Below are 27,873 nucleotides of genomic sequence, written 5' to 3'. Positions count from 1 at the left end.
TTAACCCACACACTGAACGAGCTTTCTATTGCATGATTAAGGCAGGTGATGCCAAAACGCGTAGCAAAGGAATGTAATCATTAAACCTGTGGATTCAGTGAAAGTCGTTGGTGTCGGCGTCCTTTCTTTGGTCGAAGATTGGAGTTGGTGGTTGATCTATATATATATATAAAACAACTTTGACTCCAGCGGTCTACTCAATTGTGAGTGTGTGTTTATGGGCCCAGGTGAGTATAAGGTAGTAGAGTATCTGTTGTTGGTATGCCGCTGGATCAATATAATGGGATTTATATTTCAGTGGACAGGATATTTGTCCCAGTCAGTGCCGGCACCGGCACTTAATTGTCAACACCGAAGTGGTGAAGTCAGACTAATGTAGAGATGGCCACAACAACAGTTCATTATTGCCGCCCAATCCATGCTTATAGCTTTTGGGGGCCTGAAATAGTGAGAATTATCACACTTGTAGAAGTGTGAAGATTAGTAGTTGTGTTGTTACTATCATTGTCAGCATTGCAGAGGTAATGTGTGGTAGAAGCTGCAGTAGCCTCCTGACCAGAGCCCTGGCACTTATTATTTTACAAACTAAGCACTGGCCACAGTTCTGACGGAGTATCTCGTCTGCCGAGATCTAAATCAAGCCCTGAGTTACTATGGTGAATTAAAGGCAACTTTTACACACAGAGAGCCATATTCTCAATGAAGTGCCGGAGAGAGGTGTTAGCCTTCTTGGCTTAACGCCTCTCTCCGCCACTTCGGAAACACAAGGCTGCACCCTATTCTCAAGGATATGGTGCAGCCTCACGTTTCCCCCAGCAATGGCGCTAAGTTTCACAACTTAGCGCCAGCACAGGCACCCTTGCACCAGAGTTCAAGGGTGTCTGCAAGCAGGGAGGTTTGTTTATGTACAGGAAGGTGTCCCTTACTGCACATGAGCAAACCTAAAATGCCAGTTTGTAACTTACATGTGTGCTGCTTCGTGCAGCTCACATGTAAGTTACAAAACAGCATTTTTTAAAAAGGTTTGTTTATTAACAGGAAGGGACACCTTCCTGTACATAAACAAACCATGGCATTTTGCACAAGGCAGCACACATGGGAAAAAGCAAAAACGAGGAGAAATAAAGCATTTCTCCTCGTTTCACCACCTTAAGACCAGATTTTTCCTGGTCTTAAAGTTTGGCGCTACCTCCTATTTACGCTGCCCTTGAAAATAGGAGGTAGCGTCAAACTCAATGGGTGTTGCGCTAAAAACAGCGTGAAGGGGGCCCTATTCACAAGGCAGTGTTAAGCCGCGTTAAGCCACTTATCGTGGTTTAACGCTGCCTTGTGATTAGGGCTAAGCCCCTATCGCCACCACAACGTCACTGTGGTGGCGATAGGGGCTTGAGAATACGCCCCAGAATTGCTTTAAACTAGGGTTAGTATCTAAGGTGATTAGACAGAATATCGAGTTTTAAACATGAGAAATATCGACAACAAGAATATTGTGGTCAAGAATATTTACTTAAGGTAAGTAATATCGATTTTAAAAATATTGAAGTGTTTAATATCGTTTGCAAAAATATAGTTGTTAAAAATATCGATTTTTTAATTAATGTTATGTATATTAGTATATATTTTAAATGTATGTGATGTATTTTTGTATAAGAATTGTTTATATTTTGTAATATATAAGTTACATTTTTAGTATTTATTGAGTTTTTTTTTAATTTTAATTTTGCATTTTTTAGTTCCATTGTGGGTTGATAGGGGAATAGGATGGGAAGTAATTAAATTATATCAAATTAATGATAATATTTCATTTATTAATATTTATTTAATTAAGATGTTATAGTGTTAAATGTGTAAATTAATTTATTATTAATTAATAAATAATTGGTTGTTAATTAATATTATGCGAATTAATTATGTCATTAATTTTAGGTGTGTGTTTTGGGGTTTATAGGGGTAAAGGGTGGCAAGTAATTTATTTATGTTTTTATAAATAATTATTTGTTAATTGTTATTAATTAATGTAATTAAGAATTAAATGGAAGTAATTTGTGTTTAGTTGATTAATATAGAGTTGTTAATTAGGGTCCGATTCCGATCCGGGTCGGAAGGGCACCGAACGCAATCTGGCCGGAAAAACTACGCGCCATACGGTGTTTTCTGGCCGACTCGTATAGCTGTACGAGCGAGCAAGTACGATGCGAGCTACATGAAATTCACCGATTGACTCGTTTCCGGGTCCGAACCGCTCCATACGTCTCGGTCGTAAGCTAACCGTGACGTGTAATGGATGCGATTCACGACCGAGCCAGTACGATGCACGCGGTGGACAGCCTGTGCGAGCCGGAGTTTTTCACCGTGCGCGCACGGTGCGCGCATGGTGCGCGCACCCCGCAATTTTTTAAAAAAAAATTAAAATGTTTTTTTCTGCCTTCGGGGTCCTTCAGGGACCCCCTGACACAGGCTAGGGGGTCAGGAACTCTCTACCCTGCCCCCTTTTCACATTCGCCACCTTCCTTTTTCACTCTCGCACTCAAAACAAACAAAATGGCGGCCGACACTTCCTGATTTCGACCGATTCGAATGTTGACTGACATGTAACCACCAATCAGAATTACGCTTGCGCACGTCAGGGTGCGCGCACGGTGCGCGGCTATAGATATTTATGTACTTTAACTGCAATTTTCTCAGGAACTACTGAACAGATTGACTCCATATATGCAAAAGGCACATCCCTGACCTGAGGACTACCTCTTTGCCAAATTTCAAGTAATTCTGTTCAGCTGTTCGGGCTGTACCTTTGACTAAAGGTCCTATGGGAAAATGCATGGGGAAAACGCGTTTTGGGACCCCCCTTTTTTCTCGGCCCCCGCTTGATGAATCCCCCCGAGACTTTCAGGGTAGGAGCTGAGCGGAGTGCCCCATTAGTTTTGAAAATTTCGCGAGGATTCGTCAACCGGCACCAAAGTTATTTAAAATAGAATTTTGAGATTTCCTATGGAAACACGGTCCTAACTATAACTATCTACTGGCGACCGCCAGTAGATAATATATATAAATCAATATTTTGCACATCTATATTTTTTACAATATTATTTTTTAGTCGATATCTTTTTACTTACCTGTTTAAGTATAGGAGTCGATATATTTGTAGTCTATATTTTTTCATCGATATTTTTTACATCAGTGTTTGTGACATCAATGTTGTGTCAGTGACCCAGTCTCGCAACCTGCACTGGAATACATAAAAACTTACCTTCCTATGTACTTAGTTAGCCTTCTCTGAAAACTGATAAATGTGCAAGATTTCATGTTATAATAGCCAAGAAAAAGATCATTGAGCAGCCAAGTGGTCTTACACACACCTGTAAGGCCCCTGGTTTAATAAAAGTGTTAAACATGGAAAGGCGTGCTCCGAACAACAAAAAAAAAGAGATTTCAATGAAAAGCAGTGGTTAATTTTGTTCAGTATTTGTAAATAAAGATAGTTTGGGCTTTTATCTTTAGATTGTGACTCTATACAAGGAAGGATGAATGTTGTATACTGTGTAGTATGGGAGACCCACATCACCTCTCTGTGGTAGAGATTAATTCAGACGATGATAACATGAGTTGATCAGGGCTGAATTTGATTTATCAAGAGCCTAGGTCGTTAGGACTTTGCAGGAAGTTGGACAAATGATGCCCCTGGGACAAATGGCTCAAAAAGCTCGTTATAAAGTAGGCTGGCAATTCTGGGGGTGTTGATTACCTTTCTTTACCCATTTTGTTTCACTAAATCAGGTCTCAGAGGGTTAGTAGGCATTCATTTCACATTATTTGTATAAAAAAGGTGATCCATCTGAACTTGAGAACTCCTGTATAATTAAAGTGCTAGATGTAGAGTCCAGGTTTTATGCAAACATCTTGCTGAGTGAGTTGTATTCTTGGGATAAAGAAAAAATATCATAAACATTTTTCAAACAGGATTCCCGGCTACATGCGGGACTGTTGACAACATTATGATTTTAATTGTAATGATATATCAATATACTAAAATTAAGAAAGTTCCCTCCAATGCCTTCTGGATACATTATCACTCTTCCTTTGACAATTGGAACTAGCTTGGAGTCAATTTGAGTTCTGGATTCTCAAGGACAGTCCACTGAAGATAATCCAATTATGATATCAGGGCACATGGGTCTAAGTACAGCTCAGGCACAGCAACTTTGTTTCTAGACTTATAAAAATCTACAAAGGCTTGAAACAAGTCTGCATATAAGCCACATTACTCTTTAGTTTATACACTGCAGATTTTGAGTGGTACATTGAAAAGGAAGTCACGGATCCTGTTTCTTACGGTCCAATTAGAATCCCGTTTCATGATGATACTGTATTGCTTGGGTTGCCAAGGATGGATCTGCAGGGTGCACTGCAGTGACACAATTAGTCCTGTGCACCATCTGCATGAACCACAAGAATAAAGTACCAGTGTTCGGAGGCGAAAATATCGAGAAAAGAAGCTTGCATGTTCCTTCAACATCAGCAGAGTCTGCACATACAATTATTTGGGTATATGTGTTGAGGAAATGGGTCATAATAAATGCTGCCAGACAGTTTTAAAATTCTGGGCAAAGAGCGTTTTCTGACTTGTGAATAGCATTTTATTGAGTTAAAACATCTAACAATGTCATTAATCATCAAGGCAAAATGTCTTGCCACATACATTGACTTATGCATATGACCTTTCTTTCCCCAATTGGTATTCAACATTGGGAAATCGAGTTATTAGGTCCACCTTTGATTTTGCCCAATTCAGAAATCAAGCACTCTGTTGTCTCCACGGGGCTCCGATGCATGCTGTTCTTTGCTTGAACAGTAAATCTAATGCAACTGAATTTTTCACCAAACTGATATGCTAGCTACCTTTTCTTGTGGATATGCCCTCTTGTGACAAGGACATTTATTCAGGCCTCCTTCACCTAGACTTCATAGCGATGCAGAAGAAAGAGGTAGGCACTGCATGCCCTGCTAGCTCTACAGAGTTGCGCTAGATATGAGGGTCTCAGAGTTGTGCTAGGCTTGAGGGTCTCCAATGATGTGTCAGCATCACATGTGCCCCCCCACCCCACCTCCCCAGCATGACATTGGGGCTTAACAATAGCAATGACCAAAAGGTGTATCTATAAGTCTAGGTCCCAGCATATATCTAGGACCATCGTCTGTGCTGAACATGGTGGTTGACAGGGCCGGACTGGCTACCGGGCGTTTTGGCATGCTGCCGAGCTGGGGGCTGATTTCGTTAATGGGGACCTGCGTGTGCTGAACGAAATTCGTTTTGCTTTGTTTATTTCGAAGCACACGCAGGTCTCCATCAACAAAATTAGCCCCCACCGCAGTGACTTCAGCCCCCAGCTCGGCAGCATGCCAAAACGCCCGGTAGCCAGTCCAGCCCTGGTGGTTGATCTTGGTGCCTTCCAAATGTTGCTATGTGACTAGCTATGTGAATCCCCTGACTCTGATCTTACACCATGGTATCTCAAACAATTCCTCTTTCCTAATGGCAGTATAGTCACAAGGCCAGGGCTGTCTGTCAACCTTAAAATTACTGGGGCACATCACGATCCCCGTGCAAGATGGCTGCTGGACTCTGAAACTCCTGGTCGGCACCGGCTTTATCTCAGAGACTTGATGCATTATCACTGTGAATCATCCTCCTGAGTCTGGATTATAAAGTCGGAGGGTCCGCGCAACCATTCTGGGCCTTTCCTAAGTAATGCTCCCGTTCAGCAGGCTTGTTTTCCCCAATACGGCATTGAGTGCTTTATGAGGGGTGTTATGAGCAATTTTAAAACTAGCTGTGTTCCTGAGAGGAATTCATTTGTTGCGTTGCAGCTGCGAGGGTCTATCATTTCTTACTTTTGAAGGTACTACAATATGAATTTTACCTCTCATCCCACATATATACCCATTGGCTTAAGGTACATTTTGTTTTTACCACAATTTTCAAGATGTTCTAAATCTGCATTTCAGGCTGTGCTGTGGGTCAGGGGGCATTAACCTTTTGCACCTTCAATGTTCCCTGTAGTAATGTTGAGGCACGGTGGCTGGAGGACAACGTCTCTTTCTCTCTGGGCTGGCTTGGGGAGACAGTCTTGCCAGTGGTGGCTCGCCGAGGGAGTGCTGCGATGCGGTGGGCGGGGGAGGGGTAGAGTGAGGTGGTAGTGGAGTCCGACATACAACAGACAGGAGTAAGGTAAGTAATTTCATAAATGAAACAATTTACCTTGCACGCGCTGCATCGCTGACTTGGCGATGCAGCCCGCGCAAGGTAAATTGTTTTATTTATTTAATTACTTACCTTACTCCTCTCCGTCGTATGTCGGACTCCACTACCCCCCACCCTGCCCCGCCGCCCTGCAGCACTCCCTCGGCGAGCCGCCACTGAGCCTTGGTGAAGTGCAGGGCTTTAGCTTCACTCTTCTAACAGCGCTTTTGCCTTTACGGAGCTACTCTGTACCTATTTGCTTGCTTTACACCTTCTCCTCATGGGCTGGAGTATGTCATGCTGTACGCTTTGGACTGCTGTTCGTACCACTGTCACTGCCCTCTGGATCATTTTATCTCTATCGTTAATCTTGACACAGGCCCTCCAGATATTTTGGATAAGCTGTGTAACGTGATTTCAACCCTACAGTAGTCACTCTCACGGAAGCAACAGTATAATAGTCTAAACCTTCTTAACCAGAAGGGTTAATTCACGGTCTTAGTTATTCATCCTGCCACTACGGATAGGGCTTTGAAGCACAAGGACAACACATCACCTCTCCCATCTCCTCCCAAGCTCATCACTCGCTCTAAAATTCACCAACGGGACCTTGTCCCTAAGTCTTTCTCTGCCATTATGAAGAGCTCTAGCGATTTGAGGTTGGAGTGCTCTGCGTCTGCATCCCTTTCCAAAAAGCCCTCTGCTTCAGTCAAAAGACCAAAGAAAGACTCAGATTCCCCATCCAAATCACCTCCTCCTTTTACCTTAGATGACATCAGGGAGTAATTAAGAGCTTTGAAACCCTTCATTGTGGGAACAAATGGTTCCCTGATACGCATGTAGGAGAAATGTTTCACTAATGAGCAGCACATTGCTGCTGTTCAACAAAGGATTAGTGGTGTGGAAGACTCAATTCCAGTGGCATCTCAGCTTACAAAGGAAATTGCTCAAAAGGGATACCGAAAACGTGGGAAACAGAAATCGGAGAAACAACTTACGACTCTATGGAATCCCGGAGAATTCAGGAGGGTCCAACATCATTTCTGAAAAAGGTTATCCCTTCTATTGCTCATTTACTTGACCACAGCCTACTCAGTATTCAAAGAGCCCATCGTTTTGGTCCTAAACCATCTTCCAAATCTTCACATCAGGGGCATCATAATCCTTTTTTTGCAGCACACTGATTTAATGCACATCCTATCTGCAGCCAAACAAGCAGGTCCACTCCAATGGTCTGCTAAAAAGGTCTAATTCTCGCGGGATGTTACCAATGCTACAGCTGGAAGAAGAAAATATTTCCTTGAACTTTGTCCACAACTAAAATTCATGAAGATTGGAAATGGGCTTGTTCATCCATGTTTTTTGAAAATTACTTATAAGGTGAACTCTTTTACTTTTGAAGATCTAGTAAAACTGCAGGACTTCATCAACATCATCACAAAGACTTGGACATTGGTGCTACATAAAGACATGATTGCTATATAAGCCTTGTCTGTTATAATTCTTGAATGACACAATGTTCTCTTCCATTTAGGAATTGTTCATAATTGGAATAAACCATCTGCTCCTTGGTTTTCCGAAGCCCTTCAACTAGAAAAAAAAAAGTTGTAGATGTCATGAAAGGAAATGGAGAGCCCAGTATGACTCTCACAAGAAAGGAATTTACAAACTTTCCCTATCTAAATATAAAACCCATCAGGGAAAAGATGGCATACTACACTGCGCAAATTGAATCCTCAAAAAATTCAGAAAATTTACTTTATCAGATAATAAACAAACTTACCAGACAGCCTGATTGTAATGGAGACTGGATTAGTCAGTCCTTTTGTGATACTATCTCTCAGCACTTTAGAAATGAAAGATAAAAAATTTAAGCTGTTTGCTCACTCCTGTAACAATAACCTGCCAGCAATCGGTACCTGGTCAGACGGCTATTCTGATAGCAATCCCCTACTGTCCATTTTTGACACCTTCTCCCCAGTTCACTGGATGATCCATGCCCTCCCTTAGTGCTTAAGGCTATCTTAAATGCCATAGCCTCTAAACTCACCAACATTTTTTTTTTGATAAACAAATTTTTATTGATTTTACAAAGAGCACCAGCAAAGCAACAGGATTGCAGGATGACAAATAGATATATGCAATAATCAGGAAAGCCCAAAAATCATGAACCTACAGAATCTAATGGACTCACCAACATTTTTAATTTCATGTTTATCTCAGGTATCTTGACCCAGAAGATCAAGCTAATTATTGGCCCATCTCCAGATGCCCCTTCGCCTCCAGAATTATCAAAAAGATTATGAACAACCAGCTGAATCGGGAAACAGCCGTCACACCGCAAGCGTTACAATGCATGCCATTACCCAGCATGCCGTTGCAACATGAAAGGTGTGTAGCTGTGGGTAGAAGGTGTTGAATTTAACTCCAACACCTTCCCTACTGTTGCAGACACTGGAGCGCTTCCAACACACCCCCGACAGCAAGTCGGGGTAAAGGTTTGCGTTGCTACGGCATGCGGGGTAATGACATGTGTTGTAACGTCACATAACCAGCTGAATCAGTTCATCAAAGAGAATAACTGTCTCGATCCCACTCAATTTGGATTCCGATCGGATTACAGCACAGAGACAGCCCTCAATAAGGCCACTGATGAACTAATGTTTATCCTGGATGAGGGCGGATCTGCAGCACTGAACCTGTTAGATCTATAGGCGGCCTTCGACAAGGTGGACCATTCCATCTAGATCCACCGTCTAGAAGAGAACAGCATAAACAAGCTAGCTTTGAAACTATTTACATCCTTCCTCTCTGAAAGAAGACACTTTCTCGTCTAAATCCTTTTCGTTGCCCTGTGGAGTGCCACAGGGTTCAACACTCAGTCCTACTCTTTTTAATATTTACGTAGCTGAACTTGCCCCTCTTATCAAATCCTTCGGCTTCTCGCTCAACTCCTACGCGGACGACATGCAAATCATGCTTTCCACCTCTAATAAATCCAACAATACTAGCCATCGAATCCAAAATTGTACTAGCAATATCATTTCTTGGATGAGCAAGCATTGCCTTAAGCTTAATTCTGAGAAGACCGAGGTGATGCTACTTGGAAACAATCCCAACTTCTGGCCAGCACCCTGTTGGCCAGCAGATATGGGACTACTTTCCGCCACACCAATAAAGCCAAGAGTGTTGGGGTCTTCCTGGATGATAAACTAAATCTTGGTAAACAAATTAATGCAGTTATTTCATCCTCTTACTACACCCTTAGACTTCTTAGGAAAATATAAAAATGTCTCCCCCTCAGTGCCAGGAAGACAGTCATTTCCAAGTTATTACTATCAAAATTGGACAACTGCAATAGCCTATACAACTGCCTGCAGGTCCAATATGTCAACAAACTTCAAGTTCTGCAGAATTCAGTTGCAAGATTACTGTTGGGACTGCCCAGGCAAGACACTGTCTCTCTTGCCATAAAATATCTTCACTGGCTAAATGTAAAGAATAGGATCAAATTTAAATCACTGTGTCTCACCTATAAGGCCCTTAATGACTCTGGGCTTTGAAGAAAGCTCTATCCTGGTACACCCCTACAAGAAATCTAAGATCATTGGGATCCTTCAAAACTAAACACCATCAGATACAAAAAAGGTAAATGGGGAGGAAGCTTCTTCCTGGCAGGAGCAACCAAACAATAGAATCTCCTCCCTTTGAAAATCAGATCAGCCCCCTCCCTCCTACAATTCAGGAATTCCCTAAAAACCTGGCTTTTTAATTAGTAGCTTCTCCTTCTGCACTTATTCTGCACTCTGACTAGTGCCAAGACACCTCTGAGCATTCGTTGCACTTTGCACGTTTTTTAAACATAACATAACTGTGTTCCAATTCATGTTCGCTGGAGCCAAATCTAGTTCCATCTTCTTTTGTTGCTCCATACCCTCCTCATCCCTCAGGATATATCATTTTTCATGTAAGATTATTTTTTAAACTAACATTTTTTTCTTCCTGTGTTTCCTTTATGTTTTCTTGTTTTGCAGGGGTTCCTCGCCCCCCCTTTCATCTTCTCCATTCTTGCCTCTTCGTATTCTGTTTTCCATTTCTTTCTTTGTTCTCACAGTTGAAACTTCCTCTGCACTATATGACTACGTATGCATGTCCCATTATTGTTCAGCTATGAATGTTTTCGTATACCACTTAGGGTGACAACCTGGAATGTTAAAGGTTTAAAAGGTCCCATTACACATTAACTTGTTATGTCCCACTTATTTAGACTGCATTGCCAGGTTTTAGTACTTCAAGAAACTCATCTTACTGAAGCAGACATCATCAAGCTAAAAAAACAATGGATGGGCGAACTTTACTTTTCTCCTTCTGTACAAAAAAAAATGGGGTAACCATTCTATTTCATAAAGGCTTAAATATTTCTCTTTTCTCCCAAGAAAAGACATAGAAAGTTGATGGGTTTTGGTACGACTTAAAATTTATGGTATCTTGTCCACGATTCTTAATGCATAGGGTCCTACCAATCCAGATACCAAGTTTTGGAAGAATATTTTTCAAATGGTCACTCAAAACTTTACTGAAAACATCATCCTCGGAGGAGTGCAATCAAAATATCGATCCCTTTCTAGACCCCAGTTCATCTATCAGATTTCTCCCTAACAAAGCCCACAAAGCATTTAAACATGCGATCAAACGTAATGCCCTTTTTGATTCATGGAGGTTGGCACACTCCTCTCTCCAAGAATTTAAATGTTATATTGTGACCCTCATAAATCACAGACTAGGACAGACTATGTTTTCTTTACTAAAAACCTCACCCAACACCTTGTTAATTTGGAGATAGGCTCTATTTTAATTTCAGATCATGCCCCAATGTGTACCGATTTAGGTGTTCTTCGCGACTCTCTGCCCAAACCTCGTTGTAGTATCAATAACCACCTACTCTCCGATAAAGCTTTTATCACTTCTTATGAGAAGTTTGTCCATTAATATTTTAAGATACGTAGTCTGGAATGCGTTTAAAGCTGCATAAGAGGTTTCATTATTGGTTACATCTCTAACAAACAAAAAGCTATGGAGAAGGAATCAGCTTGCATTCTCAGTGAAATTAAGAGATCAGAGCACAAATACTTTATGTCTAAAAATAATAAAACTGACCTCGATGCGTTGGTGGCAGCCAAAATTCAATTCAACAAATCCACTATGGAAAAGGCATGCAGTACTGTCCTTAAGAACAAAGCTAGAAATTATGGCGGACAAAATAAGACAGGGTCTGTGTTAGCTAATTATTCAAAGAGTAGAAAATAAAATTCCTCCATTGCCTCTATCACCAATCAATCTGGCACCAAATTTGTTGGGCGATTCATACATTGCTCGATGTTTTGTCGATTATTACCAAACCTTATATACCCCTAAATCAATGCCTTCTGAGAATTTCCTATCCTCCTTTTTTCTCATTACTCCATGGGCAAACCTTTACAAATCAATTTGGCCCCTCTCGATGACCCATTCCGAGCGTAAAAATTGTTTTCAGCCTTCAAACACATTCCAATAGGTAAAGCGCCTGGACCAGACTTGTTCACTGGTGAATTTTATTTTCAGTGTTCTAAATTACTTTTCCTAAACTATTTAAATTAATTGCTCATTTCCTCTAATTGAACAAACCTTCTGTATTTTTTACAGCAGCTATGATTTGTCTTAGCCCTAAAACTGACCGAAACCCTCCCAATGTAAGAATCACCATCCCATATCACCTATAAACACAGACTGTAAACATTTCGCCAGACCGCTGGCCCTTCACCTCAATGACTTCATTCCTGATCTAGTGGATGTGCTTTTGTTCAAAACAAGAATATAGTGGACAATTTGTGGATATTTTAAACATTCTTAGTAAAGCAGCTAAACTGAAACACTCCCTGGCGGCGGTAGCTCTGGATCCTGAAAAGGCATTCGATCGAGTGGCTTGGCAATATCTAATGTACGTTCTTCGCTAGCACAGGTTTGGTCTTTGATTTCTTCAATGAATTACTTTATTATATTTCTCCCCATGCCCTTCTGTTCTGGTCAATGGTGTACACTCTTCCTACTTTACCCTACACAGAGGTACAAGGCAAGGTTACCCCCGTCATCCCTGCTTTTTATTCTTGTACTTGAGCCTTTTTTATATAGACTGAAGCATTCTGATGCATTTTCCAGTTTTCAGCTAAATAAGGTTCATATCAAATTTACAGTTTACGTGGATGATATCCTACTTACTTTTATGAAGAGCTAAGTGCATACTCCAAGTTGTCAGGCTATAAACTTAACATAGAGAAATTTGATGTGATGCCTTTGAATAAGTTCAGCTTTAAAGCATCTTTTGCCGGGATGGGTCTCTCCTGGAACCCTTATAAAGTAAAGTGTCTAGGAATCCTTTACCATAATAATCTCAGGGATGCACTCCATTCTAATATGGACGCCCTCCTAGGAAAATCACTAAACTAACGCAAGTATGAGCCCTTCTATTTTTGTCAGGTTGGGGTCGCCTTGATACTATCAAAATAATGCTACTTTCAATTATTTATGTCTATCGCATTATGTTACTTATTAAAATCCTGGGATAATACTTCAAGGCTATCATTAAACTCTTATCAAAATTTATATGGAACAGGAAACCATATCACATTTCTTTACAACGCCTAAAACTATCACAAAGCTTTTGTTATTAAGCAGTGCCAAAGTAGTTTTCTTGACCTTCCCGACTCCCCATTCAAGTTCTGGCTCCAGCTGGATTCCATTTACAACTTTTTCCTCTTCCTTTAATCTTTCAACAACATTTCTCAAACAATATCAGCTCTTAGAAACACTGTTGGTCCCTACATTGGTATCCCTCTCTACTTCTTCCATTCAGGGAAGTGCTCCGCAATTCCCACACAGTCGCATAATTCATACTTTCAAGGCTTCATGAATATATAGAACTCTGATAACTCCCCCCTCTAGATAGACCAAAATAGAAAGTGGAATCTGATTTAGTTTCTAGTTGGCCTATGCCATTTTGGCAGAAAATATGGGAGAAAATTAATTCCACTGCACGTCCTCCCAACTTTACCCAAACACTTTATTATTTGTACAATACCAGACTCTATCGTACACCAGAACACCGGTTCAAACTCAAATTGCCCTGAAGTGATGCATACTGGCGATGTAATACCAATTCGGTACCTCTGTCCTAAGCTGACTTTGTTCTGAGAACAGATATGGACATGAATAGGGGACGTCACTGACGATCATTCTTCATTTTCCATTGTTTTTTTTTTTAGGTGAATTAAGTAATATTTGGACTCAAAATAAACTAATCAGTAAATTTGTCGATTGCTATTGAATCCCAGGTGATTACTGCTAATTGGAAATCTACGGACAATATGACATTACATCATTGGTGGAAGTTGATTTGCCATAATCACCGTCTGGATCCTTTATAATGTACGCTCTCCATCATCTTTGTCAGCAAAATGCAATAAACATTGGGAACCAAGTTGGCTTTCGCGCCGGGACACTCTTGAGTATCCATGCGCGTTATAACATAACAACCACTGACTAGATATCTGTCTTTGCATGCTTGCACTAAAACTTAATTACCCAAAGCACTTTAACATACCGATTGTTGGTGGCTGTTTATGCATTATCTTTCTATTGCTTACATTGATCTTGTTTTTCATATAATGTATTTTTGCATGTTTTTTTCTTGGAAGTTTCTCTTAACAATTTTACAGTATTTACAGCATTCTTCTCTTCTGTCTTCTTCATCTCTTTCTCATTTACTTCCTCTATTTTACTCACTCTTTTCAACTTTTCCCTAAATAACACTCTGTTACCTACTCAATATGGTTATTTGTATTTCTGATGTTAGAGTGAATTTCAGTATCTAGTTTCCTTATTGTATCACATTTGTCTTTGTATACTGGTTTGCTGGAATTTTTGAATATTTTCCTTTACTTCAATAAAAATACTAAGCTTAAAAAGATTGCTGTTCCCATCCAGTGTATCATAGTGTGCTATGGAGTTGGAGACTGCCATTGCTGGGACTCGGAGTGATGTAGATACTACCTGGTGCAATAGTGTGTGATGGCCTGCAACACTAGTGGCGAAGAACAGCACCCTCTGCCGATGCGGTCCAGTATTCACAGACTTCCCCAAGAACCCAGAGAAAAAAAGTCAAAGCAGTGAGTGCAGTGGGACCTAACTAGAAATTACTCATACACATACAGAGTACAATTATTGTGACAGGAGTGCCCATCTTTTCAAAATATTCCTTGATTCAACACAGGCGTTGCTCATAATTTTAGGTGATCTGTGAAGTATTGTGGTGGACTCTGGCAACTACCCTTTTGATGTACCCTTGGCCTAAGTGTCCGGCTGGTGAACATTATCGTAATATGAATCTTCTAGTGGAAAACCACAGAGCACACCTGGAAAGATTGAAAAAACTGAGAAATAAATTTCACAGCCATGCAAGGACTTTCCCTTACAACAGTCATCTAAGGAAACTATACGTATTGCACCACTAATTTTGGGAACAGTATATAATGGTGGTGTGGTAAAATGTTTGTGGGAGAACATGGGGAGACATATTAATTTCTAATTGTAAAGAATAGGATGATAAAGATTCATTTAGAAGAAGACAAACGTGTTATTTTTGCTTCTACTGAGCCCTCTTTAGAAAGGCATGGATGACGTCTCACAGGAATCATAGCTATAGATAGATATTCCTGTAGTGCAGCAATTGTATTATTGAAGTGTTCTGAAAAAGGTGGTTACAGTGGATTCTGGTTGTGCCCCACACTCACAATAATGTTCTACAAGTCTAAAACCACAGAAAACACACATACAAATTTACAGAGCTCCTGTAAGCAATCCAAAGCACATACAAATCGGTATATTTATTACGAAAAATCATGCAGCACAGCTAGCCACCTTGCTGTGCTGCATTATAAGGAAAGGAAAAGAATGTGCCATATTTAACATTAGATGGCATATTCCTGTCTTTTCCCTGTGCTCCCAAACAATGTGCTGCCTAGCGCCAATGCAGGGTGCCTGCGTTGTAAGCAGGATTGTTTTTGTGCAGGAAGGCACACCTTCCTGCACAAAAACAATTCCCTGAGGCATTTTTCTTTCTCTGCAGCACACATAGAAAGAGAAGAAATAAAGACATTTCTCTTTGTTATGCCTCACCTAGGAAGGCGTAACTCCTCCCTGGGGCAGAGTAATGCAACGCAGCAATTTGCATTGCGTTATTCCAGAATTAATAAGCCACTCAAGGCTGCGGAAGGTGGCTTTGCATGGCTTGATAAATCTAATTTAAAAGTTGTGTCGCTCTTGCATCCCATTGCCTGGCACAAGGGGGGCGCAACTCTATGATAAATTTGGCCCACAATTTAAACATTTCCTGTATTACGACAACCCCCGGAGCACGTTTATGGCACTCCAAGGAATCGGAGCACAACAGCAGCAATAAGGAAATGCAGGTTATAATAGATCAATGACAGCAGCACTTTCACTGCTCTATTTACATTCATTACCTGTTTCTACTTAATTTTAGGATATGTTCTTAAATGTCCCTGATCCCTCTCCCTAGGGACACGCGGAGGTACCTTAAAAGGTAAAAAAAGGAGAAAAGAGTTGAAGAAATAGTTATTGCTTAGAAGACCAAAATGTAATACACTTAAAAAGTTTCACTAGCATAAGTATATTTATTAAATAATATAGGATTATACATTTCTTAAGATTTTCTAACACACTTAAGCGTAGTTTAGACTTTGATGGCAACAAAAAATGGAAGAAAGTGCTAAATCTTAAGGGTAATCCATGGACAGATTCTACTGTAGATTTAGCACTTCCTTCACAATCTGGAAAGTTTCCATTATCATCTACCTCTCGAGTAAGACCATTAAATAAAAATAAGATAAAAAGGTAATATCGCATGTTTCTTAGTAGATGACGAGACACAGCTTCCCAGTAAAATTACTCAATAAAGCCAAATTTTCAACAAATATCTACTCAAGCAATTGCCAGTTCTCATGATCCCTCTTTACCTTTTATATTCTCATGAAGGAAGTACACGTTAGGGTATATAGTGTTCATACATAACCAAACTCCAATGGCGGAGAAATTAACTATTGCTAGGGTTGGTTGACATTTTGGACCAGATGTACGAAGCTTCCCGTTTGCATTTCTTAATAGCTACTCCGTTGGAATCACTATTTAAGAAATGCAAAAGGATAATTACTAAATTTGCGAAATCCCTTATAGTGATTTCTACAAAGTAGGAATCGCTGTTAGGGAATCACAAATAGGGATCTGACCTATAGATCGGATTATGACGAACGGGTATGGCGCCTTGGTTCCATTCTGTTTTATATGCCATAACATATCATGTCAGATGAGGTCTTTTCAACTTCAAATGGTCTCACTGCCTTGCAGAGTCCTTAAATGTTCATCTCTTTGGCCTTCCCACCCCCTTTTTAAAATCTGTTTTGCCCCACTGTTTGACATAGCTAATAGCCAGGTAACTTTCAGTATGGGTGCAACCATGTACTGTTGACACGCTGGTTTACATATAGGTCATCCTTATCAAAATATGTTTTCCCTCTTCAGCAAAGACTAGAAGCCATTCAGAATTGGATGCAGGATAATTTCCCACACCTAAATGAGGCACATATTGAGACATTTTTGGTATTTATGGGTAGGACAACATTTTAGACTGTTTGACTGCCAATATATTTATTACAGCCACTCTCTGACTTTCTCAAAAAAACTTATATCACTGTGTTCCCAGCAATACAAATATCATCATATACATACCATAGTTAGCAGCTGTACAAAACTTGTGCATGGAATCTAACGGGAGCAATGCACTCTCCCTTCTCTTTCTACCTTTACCATTGCCCACATACACAGGAATGTGAGAGACAGTGCTAGAGACGGGAAAAGGGATAAGAGAGAAAATAGAGACACTGAATGCCACTACTTTGACTTATCATTCATTATGACCAAGGATGACTAAAGGGTTTAGTGGATACAATCAAGGCAAAGAGATATCTTAAGTACTTTGCCATTGACAGTTGTATGCTTAAAGGTAATGACGAATATACATCCCTTACCAATATCTTTGTGTAACCAATCCCCCCCCCCCACTTTTGATATGAAACCTGTAATTCCTAAAAATTAAAACCCAAAAGAATGAGCACTGCAAATATATGTAGTTCTGTAGTGTATAACCTGAATACTGCAAGAATTATCACTATTTTAGGAAATTGTGTTGCTGGTTGAGGTGGGGGGGGGGGGCTAGAACCCTACCCAAGCAGAAACTACAGTTCCTGTTAGGGTGAAGCCACAGGTAAACCCCAAGCAGTCATGCTTAACTCAGAGACAATGTATAAAACATTTATGCAGCACTTCAAACAGAAAAAAAACACAACACAAGAAAAATCCCACACCAATTTTGAAAAACACAGAGTAAAGTTTATTAATTTATTTGAGACCAAAACAACAAAAGTCTAATCAGTAGACCAGAAGATATGCAATTTTGAAGATTTAAGTGAAAATGGTGCCTAAAAGCACAAATCACCTACTGTGTGTTATCTTGTCGCACCTGACCGGTTCTGGCCAACTGTGATGTAGCGCAGGCCAGATACAGGGACCAGGTTAGGCCCTCTGAACTGTGGAGTAATTTACTAGGTAATGGCAAGATGCTGCAAGCAATTTTGCAGCACCGCCCTGCATCATTTAAAAAACACAGGGATGAGCCATATTTACAAGAATACAGCACACCTGTGTTTTCCCTTGCGCAGATTCTAAAAATAGATGTCTAGCGCCAACACAGACATCCTTGCGCCACAGTGCAAGGATGCCTGCATTGCAGGGATGATTTACTGCAACACAGACACCTTTGCACCATAGTGCAAGGGTGCCTGCATTGCAGGGAATCATCCTTGCAACGCAGGCACCCTTGCACTATGGTGCAAGGGTGTCTGTGTTGCATAGAATTATTGTTTATGAGAAGGAAGGGACGCCTTCCTGCTAATAAACAATCTTTAAGGGTGATTGCTCTTTCTATGTGTGGTGCAGAATGCAGCATACATAGAGCAAAAACGAGGAGAAATAAAAGTATTCCTCCTCTTTGCTCCAATCTAATGCCTGCTTTTGAATGGCGTTGTAAATCTGCGGTAGCATCAAAAAGTAATAGGGGGTGTGAAGGAATACCCATTGCACGTCCTTTTCACGCAGATAACCCCTCTTTGTAAAGATGGAGCAGGGCATTGCGCCACCGGAATGGCAGAAAAAGTGACGTTCTTAGGGTGCAATCCCCTTGTAAATATACCCAAAGTACCTCAAATCTGGGTTGGAAGAGTTGCGGGAGTCCGCTAGAAGATGTGTCGCGCAGCAGCAGTTCCGATGGGCTGCAGGCTGCGATGTGAGATCCTGCATTTCAGATGCATCACACAGCGACAATTCTGGGGAGCTGTGTGGTTGCAATGTGTGGTCCTGCATTATGGAAGTATCGTTTTGGGGCGTTTCCGAGGAGTTGATGGAATGTGATGCGAGGTCCTGCATCAAGGAGGCTTCACATAGCAGAGGTTCCAAAGAGCTGCGAGTTCCTGTGTTGGGAATGCATCGTGAAGCAATGGTTCCAAGTGAAGCGTTGTACTTTGACGGTTCTGCTTGGACCACAGAAGTCCTGGCAGAACACCTTCCGGGCCACTTCCAAAGGTCCAGGGCTGGGATGCCACCCCTTGGGGGGCAAGACTCACAGCAGACAGAGTCCAGGTGATGCGATCAATGTGGTTGGAGCTTTTCTGTCCCTGAGTCTGCGATCAGGAGGCCAGCCAAATAGCCCTTGGAGTCACTCTCACGGTTCTGGGGTCAAGATACAAGTCCAGTCCTTTTCACTCAGGCAGCAGGGCAGTAGAGTAGCAGTTCTTCTAGCAGCAGAGCAGCACAGCAGACCTTCTGAGTCTTCCACAGGTCCAGATGTGTACTCACGAGCTGGGTCGGAGGGTCTAATATTTAAAATGATGCCAGTTTTGATGTAGGAGAAAGTTCTGGGGGTTTTCACCCCCAGAGGTGTTTGGAATTACCTGCCTCCCTGCTCTGGCCCCAGTTTATCTGTGAGTGTGCTGGAGCAGAGCCTTTGTGATGTTCAAGTGTGGTAGGTGGCAGCTCCTTCTCATCTAGTCAGAGATGGTCCATCCTGATAACAGCTAGTCCCCTTTTGTCTCACTCTCTGGGAGCAATACACAAAGACCAACTGCCATCTACACCAATTCATTTGACCCAGTATGCACGCTGCAGGCACCAAATGGTTAGGACAAGAATATGTCCACTTTCTAAAAGTGGCATTTTCAGAATTGTTACTTGAAATCTGACTTTACCATCGAAGAGAATTTTAAATTAAAATTCTTTAGACACCAAACTCAATATTCATAACTGTTGTTAATTGAGGCTATCACTTATTAAATGTAAAATGGTAACCCAGTGTTATCCTATGGGTGAGATAGGCCTGCCTTGCAGTAGTGAAAAACTCATTTGAGGGTCTTTTACTACTAGGATGGGTAAAGATTGAAAGTACATGTACACCTTTTTAAAAACACTATACATTGCCCTTTGGGCTCTCTAGAGCCTAACCTAAGGGCGACCCACTGGTGTTGAAAAGGAAGGTTTAGGCATGGAAAAAGGTTTATTTTGCCAATTAAAACTGCACACACTGGCTGTGCAAAGACAGGCCCAAGACATGCTTAAAATGTTTCTTAAGTGGGTGGCACAAGCAGTGCTGCAGGCCCACTAGTATACTGAAAACATGTGCACTCGCTGCACTCAAAATTATATTTTCTCTCTTGTACCAGACTACGCCACTAATCTGTATCTATATGAGCCAATAACAGTAACCTGTACTTATTTTACAATTTTGTTCACACAGCTGACACGCATATATATATATATATATATATATATCCAATATTCGACCTCTTCACTCGGAAGCAATCGGAGGGACACAGCGGGGGCATCAAGAAGATTCTTTATTGCAGGAAATATGGCATGACGCGTTTCGACAGTAATTGTCTTTATCAAATGCCTTCACATCAGTTTTGGCTCCAAACGCTGCTTTTAAATAATTCTGCTGGTAACCCATTGGTTGTAGTTCAGCTGGGCCGACTTCTAATTGGAGCATTATTGAAGCCCACATTGGTGGACTTCAAATCCCAGAAAGCACCATGTTGGCCTGCCAGGTAAATATCTCATTTCGGTCCCAATGTTCTCATAATGAGTGCTGAGAGTTTTGGAAATTAAAAGCATTGCCTGTGCGCATGTAGATGCAAACCCGATGTCCCTGCAAAATTCATCCTCCTTTGCCCCAGACGTCCAGCCACATCATTCCAAGTCTCGCTAAGCCGGAGATAGTTATGCAGTGATTCCATCTCTCCGTGAAGTCACGAACTGTGCATTTACAGCAGTCTTTAGCGATCCCTGGATGCGGCGGTCACGGAGAAATCCAACACCTAGGAGTCACCTTTCTTTTTTGCCCTTGAATCTCCGGACACTCTTTGGACGGGTCACCTCAGCGCGCCAGGGGCTAGCGCGCAAATATATCCAATATTCGACCTCTTCACTCGGAAGCAATCGGAGGGACACAGCGGGGGCATCAAGAAGATTCTTTATTGCAGGAAATATGGCATGACGCGTTTCGACAGTAATTGTCTTTATCAAATGCCTTCACATCAGTTTTGGCTCCAAACGCTGCTTTTAAATAATTCTGCTGGTAACCCATTGGTTGTAGTTCAGCTGGGCCGACTTCTAATTGGAGCATTATTGAAGCCCACATTGGTGGACTTCAAATCCCAGAAAGCACCATGTTGGCCTGCCAGGTAAATATCTCATTTCGGTCCCAATGTTCTCATAATGAGTGCTGAGAGTTTTGGAAATTAAAAGCATTGCCTGTGCGCATGTAGATGCAAACCCGATGTCCCTGCAAAATTCATCCTCCTTTGCCCCAGACGTCCAGCCACATCATTCCAAGTCTCGCTAAGCCGGAGATAGTTATGCAGTGATTCCATCTCTCCGTGAAGTCACGAACTGTGCATTTACAGCAGTCTTTAGCGATATATATATATATTTGTATACAAATTGATACGGCATCACCTTACTGAGAAAAAGACTTGGCATATATGAAAAATACTTTTTTCTTAAATAGGTTTCTTCACTTCAAACACCACCACATATGCATCATGTAACGTGTGACAAACACACAATACTCAATATTGACAAATATACATAAACATAACATCATTAACATTTTTTTACATTATTACAATGCAACATAACTTAATCATAAGACATAATGACTTTACATTGATAAATGTCCACCAGATATATTCACATATTCATATGTATGTTCTTTATGAAAAAGTGTCGAGCAATAACCACTGAATGTTACGCATTTCCATTGACTGGGAACATCCTCTAGCCCTCTGTGTATAGGTCCCAAAGGTCCCATATGGCCCTTAGTGGTCGGAGTTAATTCTTAGGGTCATGTAGGTATCAATACTCTCCTTGCCCCTCTATTGTGTTACTTGTCTCCTTTTGCTAGGGAATGACTGTCTCCTGGCCACATATCTGTATATGCCAACACATTTCGACTTTCTTGTGGGGCCTGGAGAAAATGAGCAAAGGTCTTCGTCTGGGCAGGATCTATAGATATGTGGGACACATTCAAAGAAATTAAAAAAATGGCTCCACCTTCAAGGAGTGTTGACAGGGTCCAAGATGCGGGGGGCTACTCTTCGGCTGATAACATGTTAAAAAAGTGCTGTAACTGCTGGTCTAACACTTCTAGTCGGGTGGACAGAAGTGCAGTCCTGGTCTTTTTATGGCATGATTTCTTGAAAATAAATTCAATTCAGGTATGGTAATCCTCGTCCTTAATCCGAAGATTCTCTCACCCACTAACACCATTTAATTTACAGGCCGTTGGTACATGTAGTACCAATTTACTTAGGACTTACAAGTAAATTAAATGTGCCATCTAAGTGTAAGCCAGTGTCACCATGTTTGAGGGAGTGAGCACACAGACTTTAGCACTGGTCAACAGTGGTAAAGTGCACAGAGTCCTAAGGCCAACAAAAACCAGATCAGCAAAAAATGAAGGACTAAAGCAAAAGGTTCGGGTGAAGACCAAGGGTGAAAGATCAAGCAACTATGTACTCTCTGCGGAAGATGAGGTATGGTTAGTACTCAACTCTTGTAGAACTGCAAGGTAACAAACAATGTTAATATTTAGTTGTTCCTTAGTCATTGCAATTTATGTGTGCATACTATAGCCATAATACCTAACACCTGACATTGATTTGTCCAGTCTCAGAATCCTTCCTGTTCCATCACATGATAATCCTTAGCAAATCTATCAACCCCCAGTTTTAGAAGAGTTTATGTAATTGTTCAGACGATAGTCCAAACTTTGTTCTCATCAACAAGGCAACTTACTAAACACGTTTATGTATTTCCGGTGTCCATCAAAACGAATCCTTAAAAAAATTATGGGACCCCGCAAGAAATCCCAAAATCCACACAGCAATGTTTGGGCTACTGCAACATTGCCTCATGATTGCCTAGGACAGATACCATGAACCACAAGTGAAGGTATACCGAGGAATGCAGCTTAGCAGCCTTCTCTCCAGAATTTGACAGAGTTCAGAGCCAGCTGGTAATTGTAGTTCATAGTCATCTAGAAAGTGCTGACACTCTGCAATGACTTTCAGTCTTTCCTTCCTTTGAAAGACTCTGGGTGACCAGTTGGGGACTATTGCTTTCCTGCAATCTCCCAATGCCAAACTGTATGCAAGACCTCCAGCCCTTCTTCCTGACACTGTCCTAGAAATTGAAAAACCAACTACCCTAACAAACGTTATGCTCAATGTCACAAATTGCCATTAATCGAACAAGGTTCTTTTTTAGAGTTTGGCAGATCTGAGACATCCTCCACGTAACAGCAGATGTTACATAGTCCCCATTTAGAGTGTATATGGCCTCTATCCACTCTAAATAGGAAGGATGGGACATCAGCCACTTTTTAGCAGATATCCTGTATCCGCTAAACTTTAAATAAGACCCTGTGTCTTGTATAAAATGAAGGTGTCAAACAACTCTGCTGCCTGAAGATACTGTATTCCATCTTATCGCCCTTATTTTTTCTTTCAGTGGCTGCTTATGGCTTTCAGAGATAGTTTCAGACTCGCAAATCTGCCCTCTAAGTTTAAAAATAGCATTGTCATGTGTTGCCTTGTGAAAAAGACTTGTACCTTATCCACCACTCTTGAGCTTATTAGCTTTGATATAACATTCCTGTTAACAACTGTAAATTTCATTCTAAGGGTTGAAGTTGCTTTGAGGCCGAAGCAACCAAAATATAGAAAAGCTTCCCTCAGGATTTGTAATCCCTCACATTGTTCAGATATAACCAGAGGGCTTTGTCTAACTCAGCCCCTGATAAGCCACCAGCACAAAGAGGGCCTCTAGTGTGGCGCTCTAGAGATGTTCCATCTGAGTTACTGGTTCATTCTGACTCCTAAATCCTCATATAAGCTCCTGCAAATGCCTCAGCTGGATAAGATTTTCCATCAAACAATATGGGATACCAGCCGTGGCCTGTGCAGGTAAGAGCGGTGGGGCCGGGTTGGGGGGGTGGGGGTTCGACAGACGACCATGAGGGAAAATTAAATGAATAATTAATTTTCCCTCGTCGTCGTCTGTCGAAACCTCCCCTTTACCCGGCCCCACCGCTCCTACCTGCACGGGCTGCGGCTCTGGGATAGCAGTTTTCTGCTGTTTATTTTTCCTTTGGGTGTTTTATATTGTAGTTTTACAAGTTCATCATTTCTTGAACTAAGCAAAAATATTATAACATTTATAGATGACTAAATACTTGCAGGACAGTAAAGGCAGAGAGGGAAGGAGTGCTAAGTACTCAAGAGGTTCAGGCTTACTTCAGTAGTTCTTGAAAACCAGGATACATGAGAAGATTCTGATGAATGAGTAAAAGTACTTGACCAGCACAGCACTGAGGTCATCTTGGTGCTGGAGCTGATAGGAAATGATCAGGAGATATCAATAGACAAGAAAGTGACTTCATCAATGTGTGGGGATTTTTGACCTGACAAAGATAAAGAGGGAGAGCTTTCCACAGAGTGGCCGCAGTGATAGAAAAGGCTCAACCTCCCATCCTGCTATGAAAAAAAACGTTCAAATGTTAGCATAAGCTGCAAACCTGACATGAGAAAGTTCTTAAGGGAGAATTTAGGTAGCAAGTTCTGAAAGAAAATGGGGCTGTCCCCTTAGAAGACTATATGGCAGAAACTTAGCGGCAGATTTTCCAAAAAGTCATGTAGCGCAGTCCCCAAATAGGCTGCTATTGCATGACAGGGAGGGAGCAGCAGTGCGCATATATATGGATTTCTCCTCCTCTTTCCCTTGCGCCGGCACTGATTTCAGCTGCTGAGTGCCACGCAAACACCAAGCAGCCGTCACAGCATTAATTTACTTTGTTAAAGTTAGGTCTTTTACAAACCAGAATCCTATTCTTATAATTTTAAAAACTGCCCTGAATCTGAATGCTTTTATAATAATGGCTACAGGTCAAAAATAATTCTTGGAAAAAAAGAGAGAAAGCGACGAGCTCTGTGTGAGAACAACAGTGACTGGTAATGACTTAGCCCGATAAGGGGATAGAAGCAATGCAAATCTGGATTTGGCTGTTCTAAATAAGCCCACCTGCTCAATCGGCTTGACTAGGATAGCAGGGTGAACCACGTCAAATATGGCTGTTAATTCAAGCAGAGTTAGGCAGTGGAATACTTTCATCCAGGTCTAACCTAAGAATGTTAAGCATGGCCACCAAAGCAGTATTTGACCCAGCATTGGGCAATACGTTTATTTGGCTGATACCAAGGAGGTGTCGCTCTTCCAAATATCGAGAGAGCCAGTGGGCAAGAAACGTTTCACCAATTTTCACTACTGCTGGTGAAAGGGTAGTTTGTTTTTATGATGGGGCATCAAGTAGGCTTTTTTAGAAATGTTTTTACAGCGACATCCTTTCCAACCTCTCAGGACCATAACAGAAGAGAAGGATGAGTTAAGAATCGAGGTAATCCTGGGATTGCGGCTGATGCAATTAATTTAAGGATCTTTACAAGACAGATAAGCAGGAGAACCTGAATTCAGAAACGAAAGCAGTATAGAGAATTCCAATTCTGAATTTTGAGGAAGAGAGCTTATTACAGTAATTCTGAAGTGTAGGAAATACAAATTGGCTGGACATAGGCGTAAAATGAAGCCAAGTTTATTAAAAATACTGGGGCATATTTATGTAGGTTTTTCATCACCCTTGCACCATGCAAGTAGGTGCAGGGGCGACACAATACCTCAGTAGAATTTATAATGCCACAGAGCAAATCATGTGTTGCATTACTCTGTCCTAGAAAGGCGTTCCATGGGCAGAGTGTGGGTGTTCCCACTCATTCACCTATTGATTGTGGCTCAATGTCAGATTTAGCAACAGTAGTAATCCTGGGAATGATTCAAATTGCTACATCTCCCAGAGAAGGCTTAACAAGGAAAAATATCTTTATTTCTCCTGTTACTTCCTCTTTCTATGTGTGCTGCATTCTGCAGCACGCATAGACTGAGAGAAATGCCTTTCAGGATTGTTAGGTGTCCCTTCCTGCACAAAGCAATCCTGCCTACAACGCAGGCACCCTTACACCATAATGCAAGAGTGCCTGCTTTGACGCGAGGCAGCACACTGTGTGCCAGCTCTGGTAAATGAGAAGAATGTGCCTTATTATGTTAAATATGGCGTATTCCTTCCCTTTCCCTATAACACAGAGCAGTAAGGTGACTTGCTGAAATGCACTGCATGATAATTTCATAAATATGCCCCACAGTGCGCAGAATTTACGTTTACAAATTAAGTGTGTGTTAATGGAAAAAATTGTAGTAGGCAACCATACTTAAAACCTATAGACCTGTAACCAAGAAAGCGGCCTGGGTTTTCATCTTGATATATGTAAAGACACTATGGGGCATATCAACAAGGGCTTTATCTCTGCTTTTTTGGCTTTAAAAGCCAAAAAAGCAGAGATAAAACTAGCACCCTATCAACAATAGGGTGCTAACATGCAAATTCGCATGTTAGCACCCTTTTACTCTACGCTTCCCCTTGCATCTCTAATGAGATGCAAAGGGGGCGTTCCAGACTAAAATAATAGGAGAAATGTCGCTAAGCGACATTTCTCCTATTATCAAGAATATCGCTAACCTTGTTAAAGACAAAAAAAGCAGCGCTAACCGCGGTTAACGCTGCTTTTTTACGTCTGGTATTTTTCTGACTTAGCCATGAAATCTTATGGAAGGAGGATATCATGGCTAAGTTTGTCTGTCCCTATCAACAAGCTAACGTGAGATTATCGCTGGGTTTCCAACAATAATCTCACGTTAGCCACTTAGCGTGAGGATTTTTATCGCTATTGAGATAAGCGTTGCTTATAGCACGCTATCTCAGCGATAAAAATCAACGCTAGCCGGCGATAATTATCCTAGCGCTAAGTGCGCTTAGCGATAATTATCGCCGGCTGTTGTTGATATGCCCCTCTGTTTTAACGTGAAGGCCTATTAATACTGAGATACTTGTTTTTTCACTTTAAACGACAGTTGTGCAAGTTGTTTTTCTTTTTTATGCTGCAGACGTTGCAATTTCGGAAGCTACTATTAGTTAATGAATAGACATTTGTTGCATTAGACAACTGATAGTGAGGTTCACACTGCAAAAGATGTCGACGGCAGGGAGGATGATTCATGGGAACACGTTTTTGAAAACATGTAAGGATGTGCACAACATTCTAGGACACATGGTTAAAAGACCATTGTACTTTGGTGAGAAAATGGGGAGTATACCTGTACCCAGGAGTGTGCCGAAATCTTAATGGTCATAAAGAAGAAGAAAGAATATTAATGTTGCAACATAGAAAATGTGTGTTTATAGTAGTGTGTTCCTAGACTAGCTTCAGATTTCGAATAGAGCAGATTGTTCCAGCTTTTCAAGGCAGAGCATACTGGTTGAGAGCAGCATCTCCTTCTGTTCCCTTTTCCAAACTTTCTGAGAGAAGACTCTGTACTAAGTTTCCTGGAAATCTCTTATGGGAAGTGTTAGTCTATTCCTTGATCTGCTTTTTTTTTGCTGCTTATTCTGCTAAAGTTTTATGTTTATGCTCGATTCCCTCATCAGAACTCTGCATGGGTATCTGAACTGACACCTTAAATACTTTTTCGCATTTATCTTGACCTAGCTTAGAACAGGGACGTTTCTTTATGGAACATGCTTATTGCATTTATTATATAGATGCTTTATTTTGATTTACTGAATTGACTTACCTTATTAATTAATACTGATTGATTGATTTTGTTAACCTTTAATGGTGAAACTTAAAGAATAATATTACATTAAAAGAATAAATAACAAAATGATTAAAAATAAAACCCTTTAAGAAACTCAACTCTCTTTATTGACTGAAATAAAGTAATGATCAGTGATAACAATTTATACTGAG

At 41.0% G+C, this 27,873-nt stretch overlaps 1 protein-coding gene across 1 annotated transcript in view; it reads right to left on the bottom strand.

Moving 5' to 3' along the window:
* BANK1 (B cell scaffold protein with ankyrin repeats 1) overlaps positions 1–27,873 on the bottom strand; it is a 2,329,074-nt gene that overhangs the window by 8,399 nt on the left and 2,292,802 nt on the right. The window contains exon 16 of the mRNA XM_085636022.1: positions 15,799–15,870. Coding sequence (XP_085492148.1) covers positions 15,805–15,870 — 66 coding nt within the window. The 3' untranslated portion in view covers positions 15,799–15,804. The remainder of the gene's footprint in view (positions 1–15,798; positions 15,871–27,873) is intronic.

Source organism: Triturus cristatus, chromosome 2_1 (assembly GCF_964204655.1).
Source record: "Triturus cristatus chromosome 2_1, aTriCri1.1, whole genome shotgun sequence".
Lineage (NCBI taxonomy): Eukaryota > Metazoa > Chordata > Amphibia > Caudata > Salamandridae > Triturus > Triturus cristatus.
The sequence above is the reverse complement of the archived record's forward strand: the minus strand, read 5'-3'. Positions and strand labels throughout refer to the sequence as shown.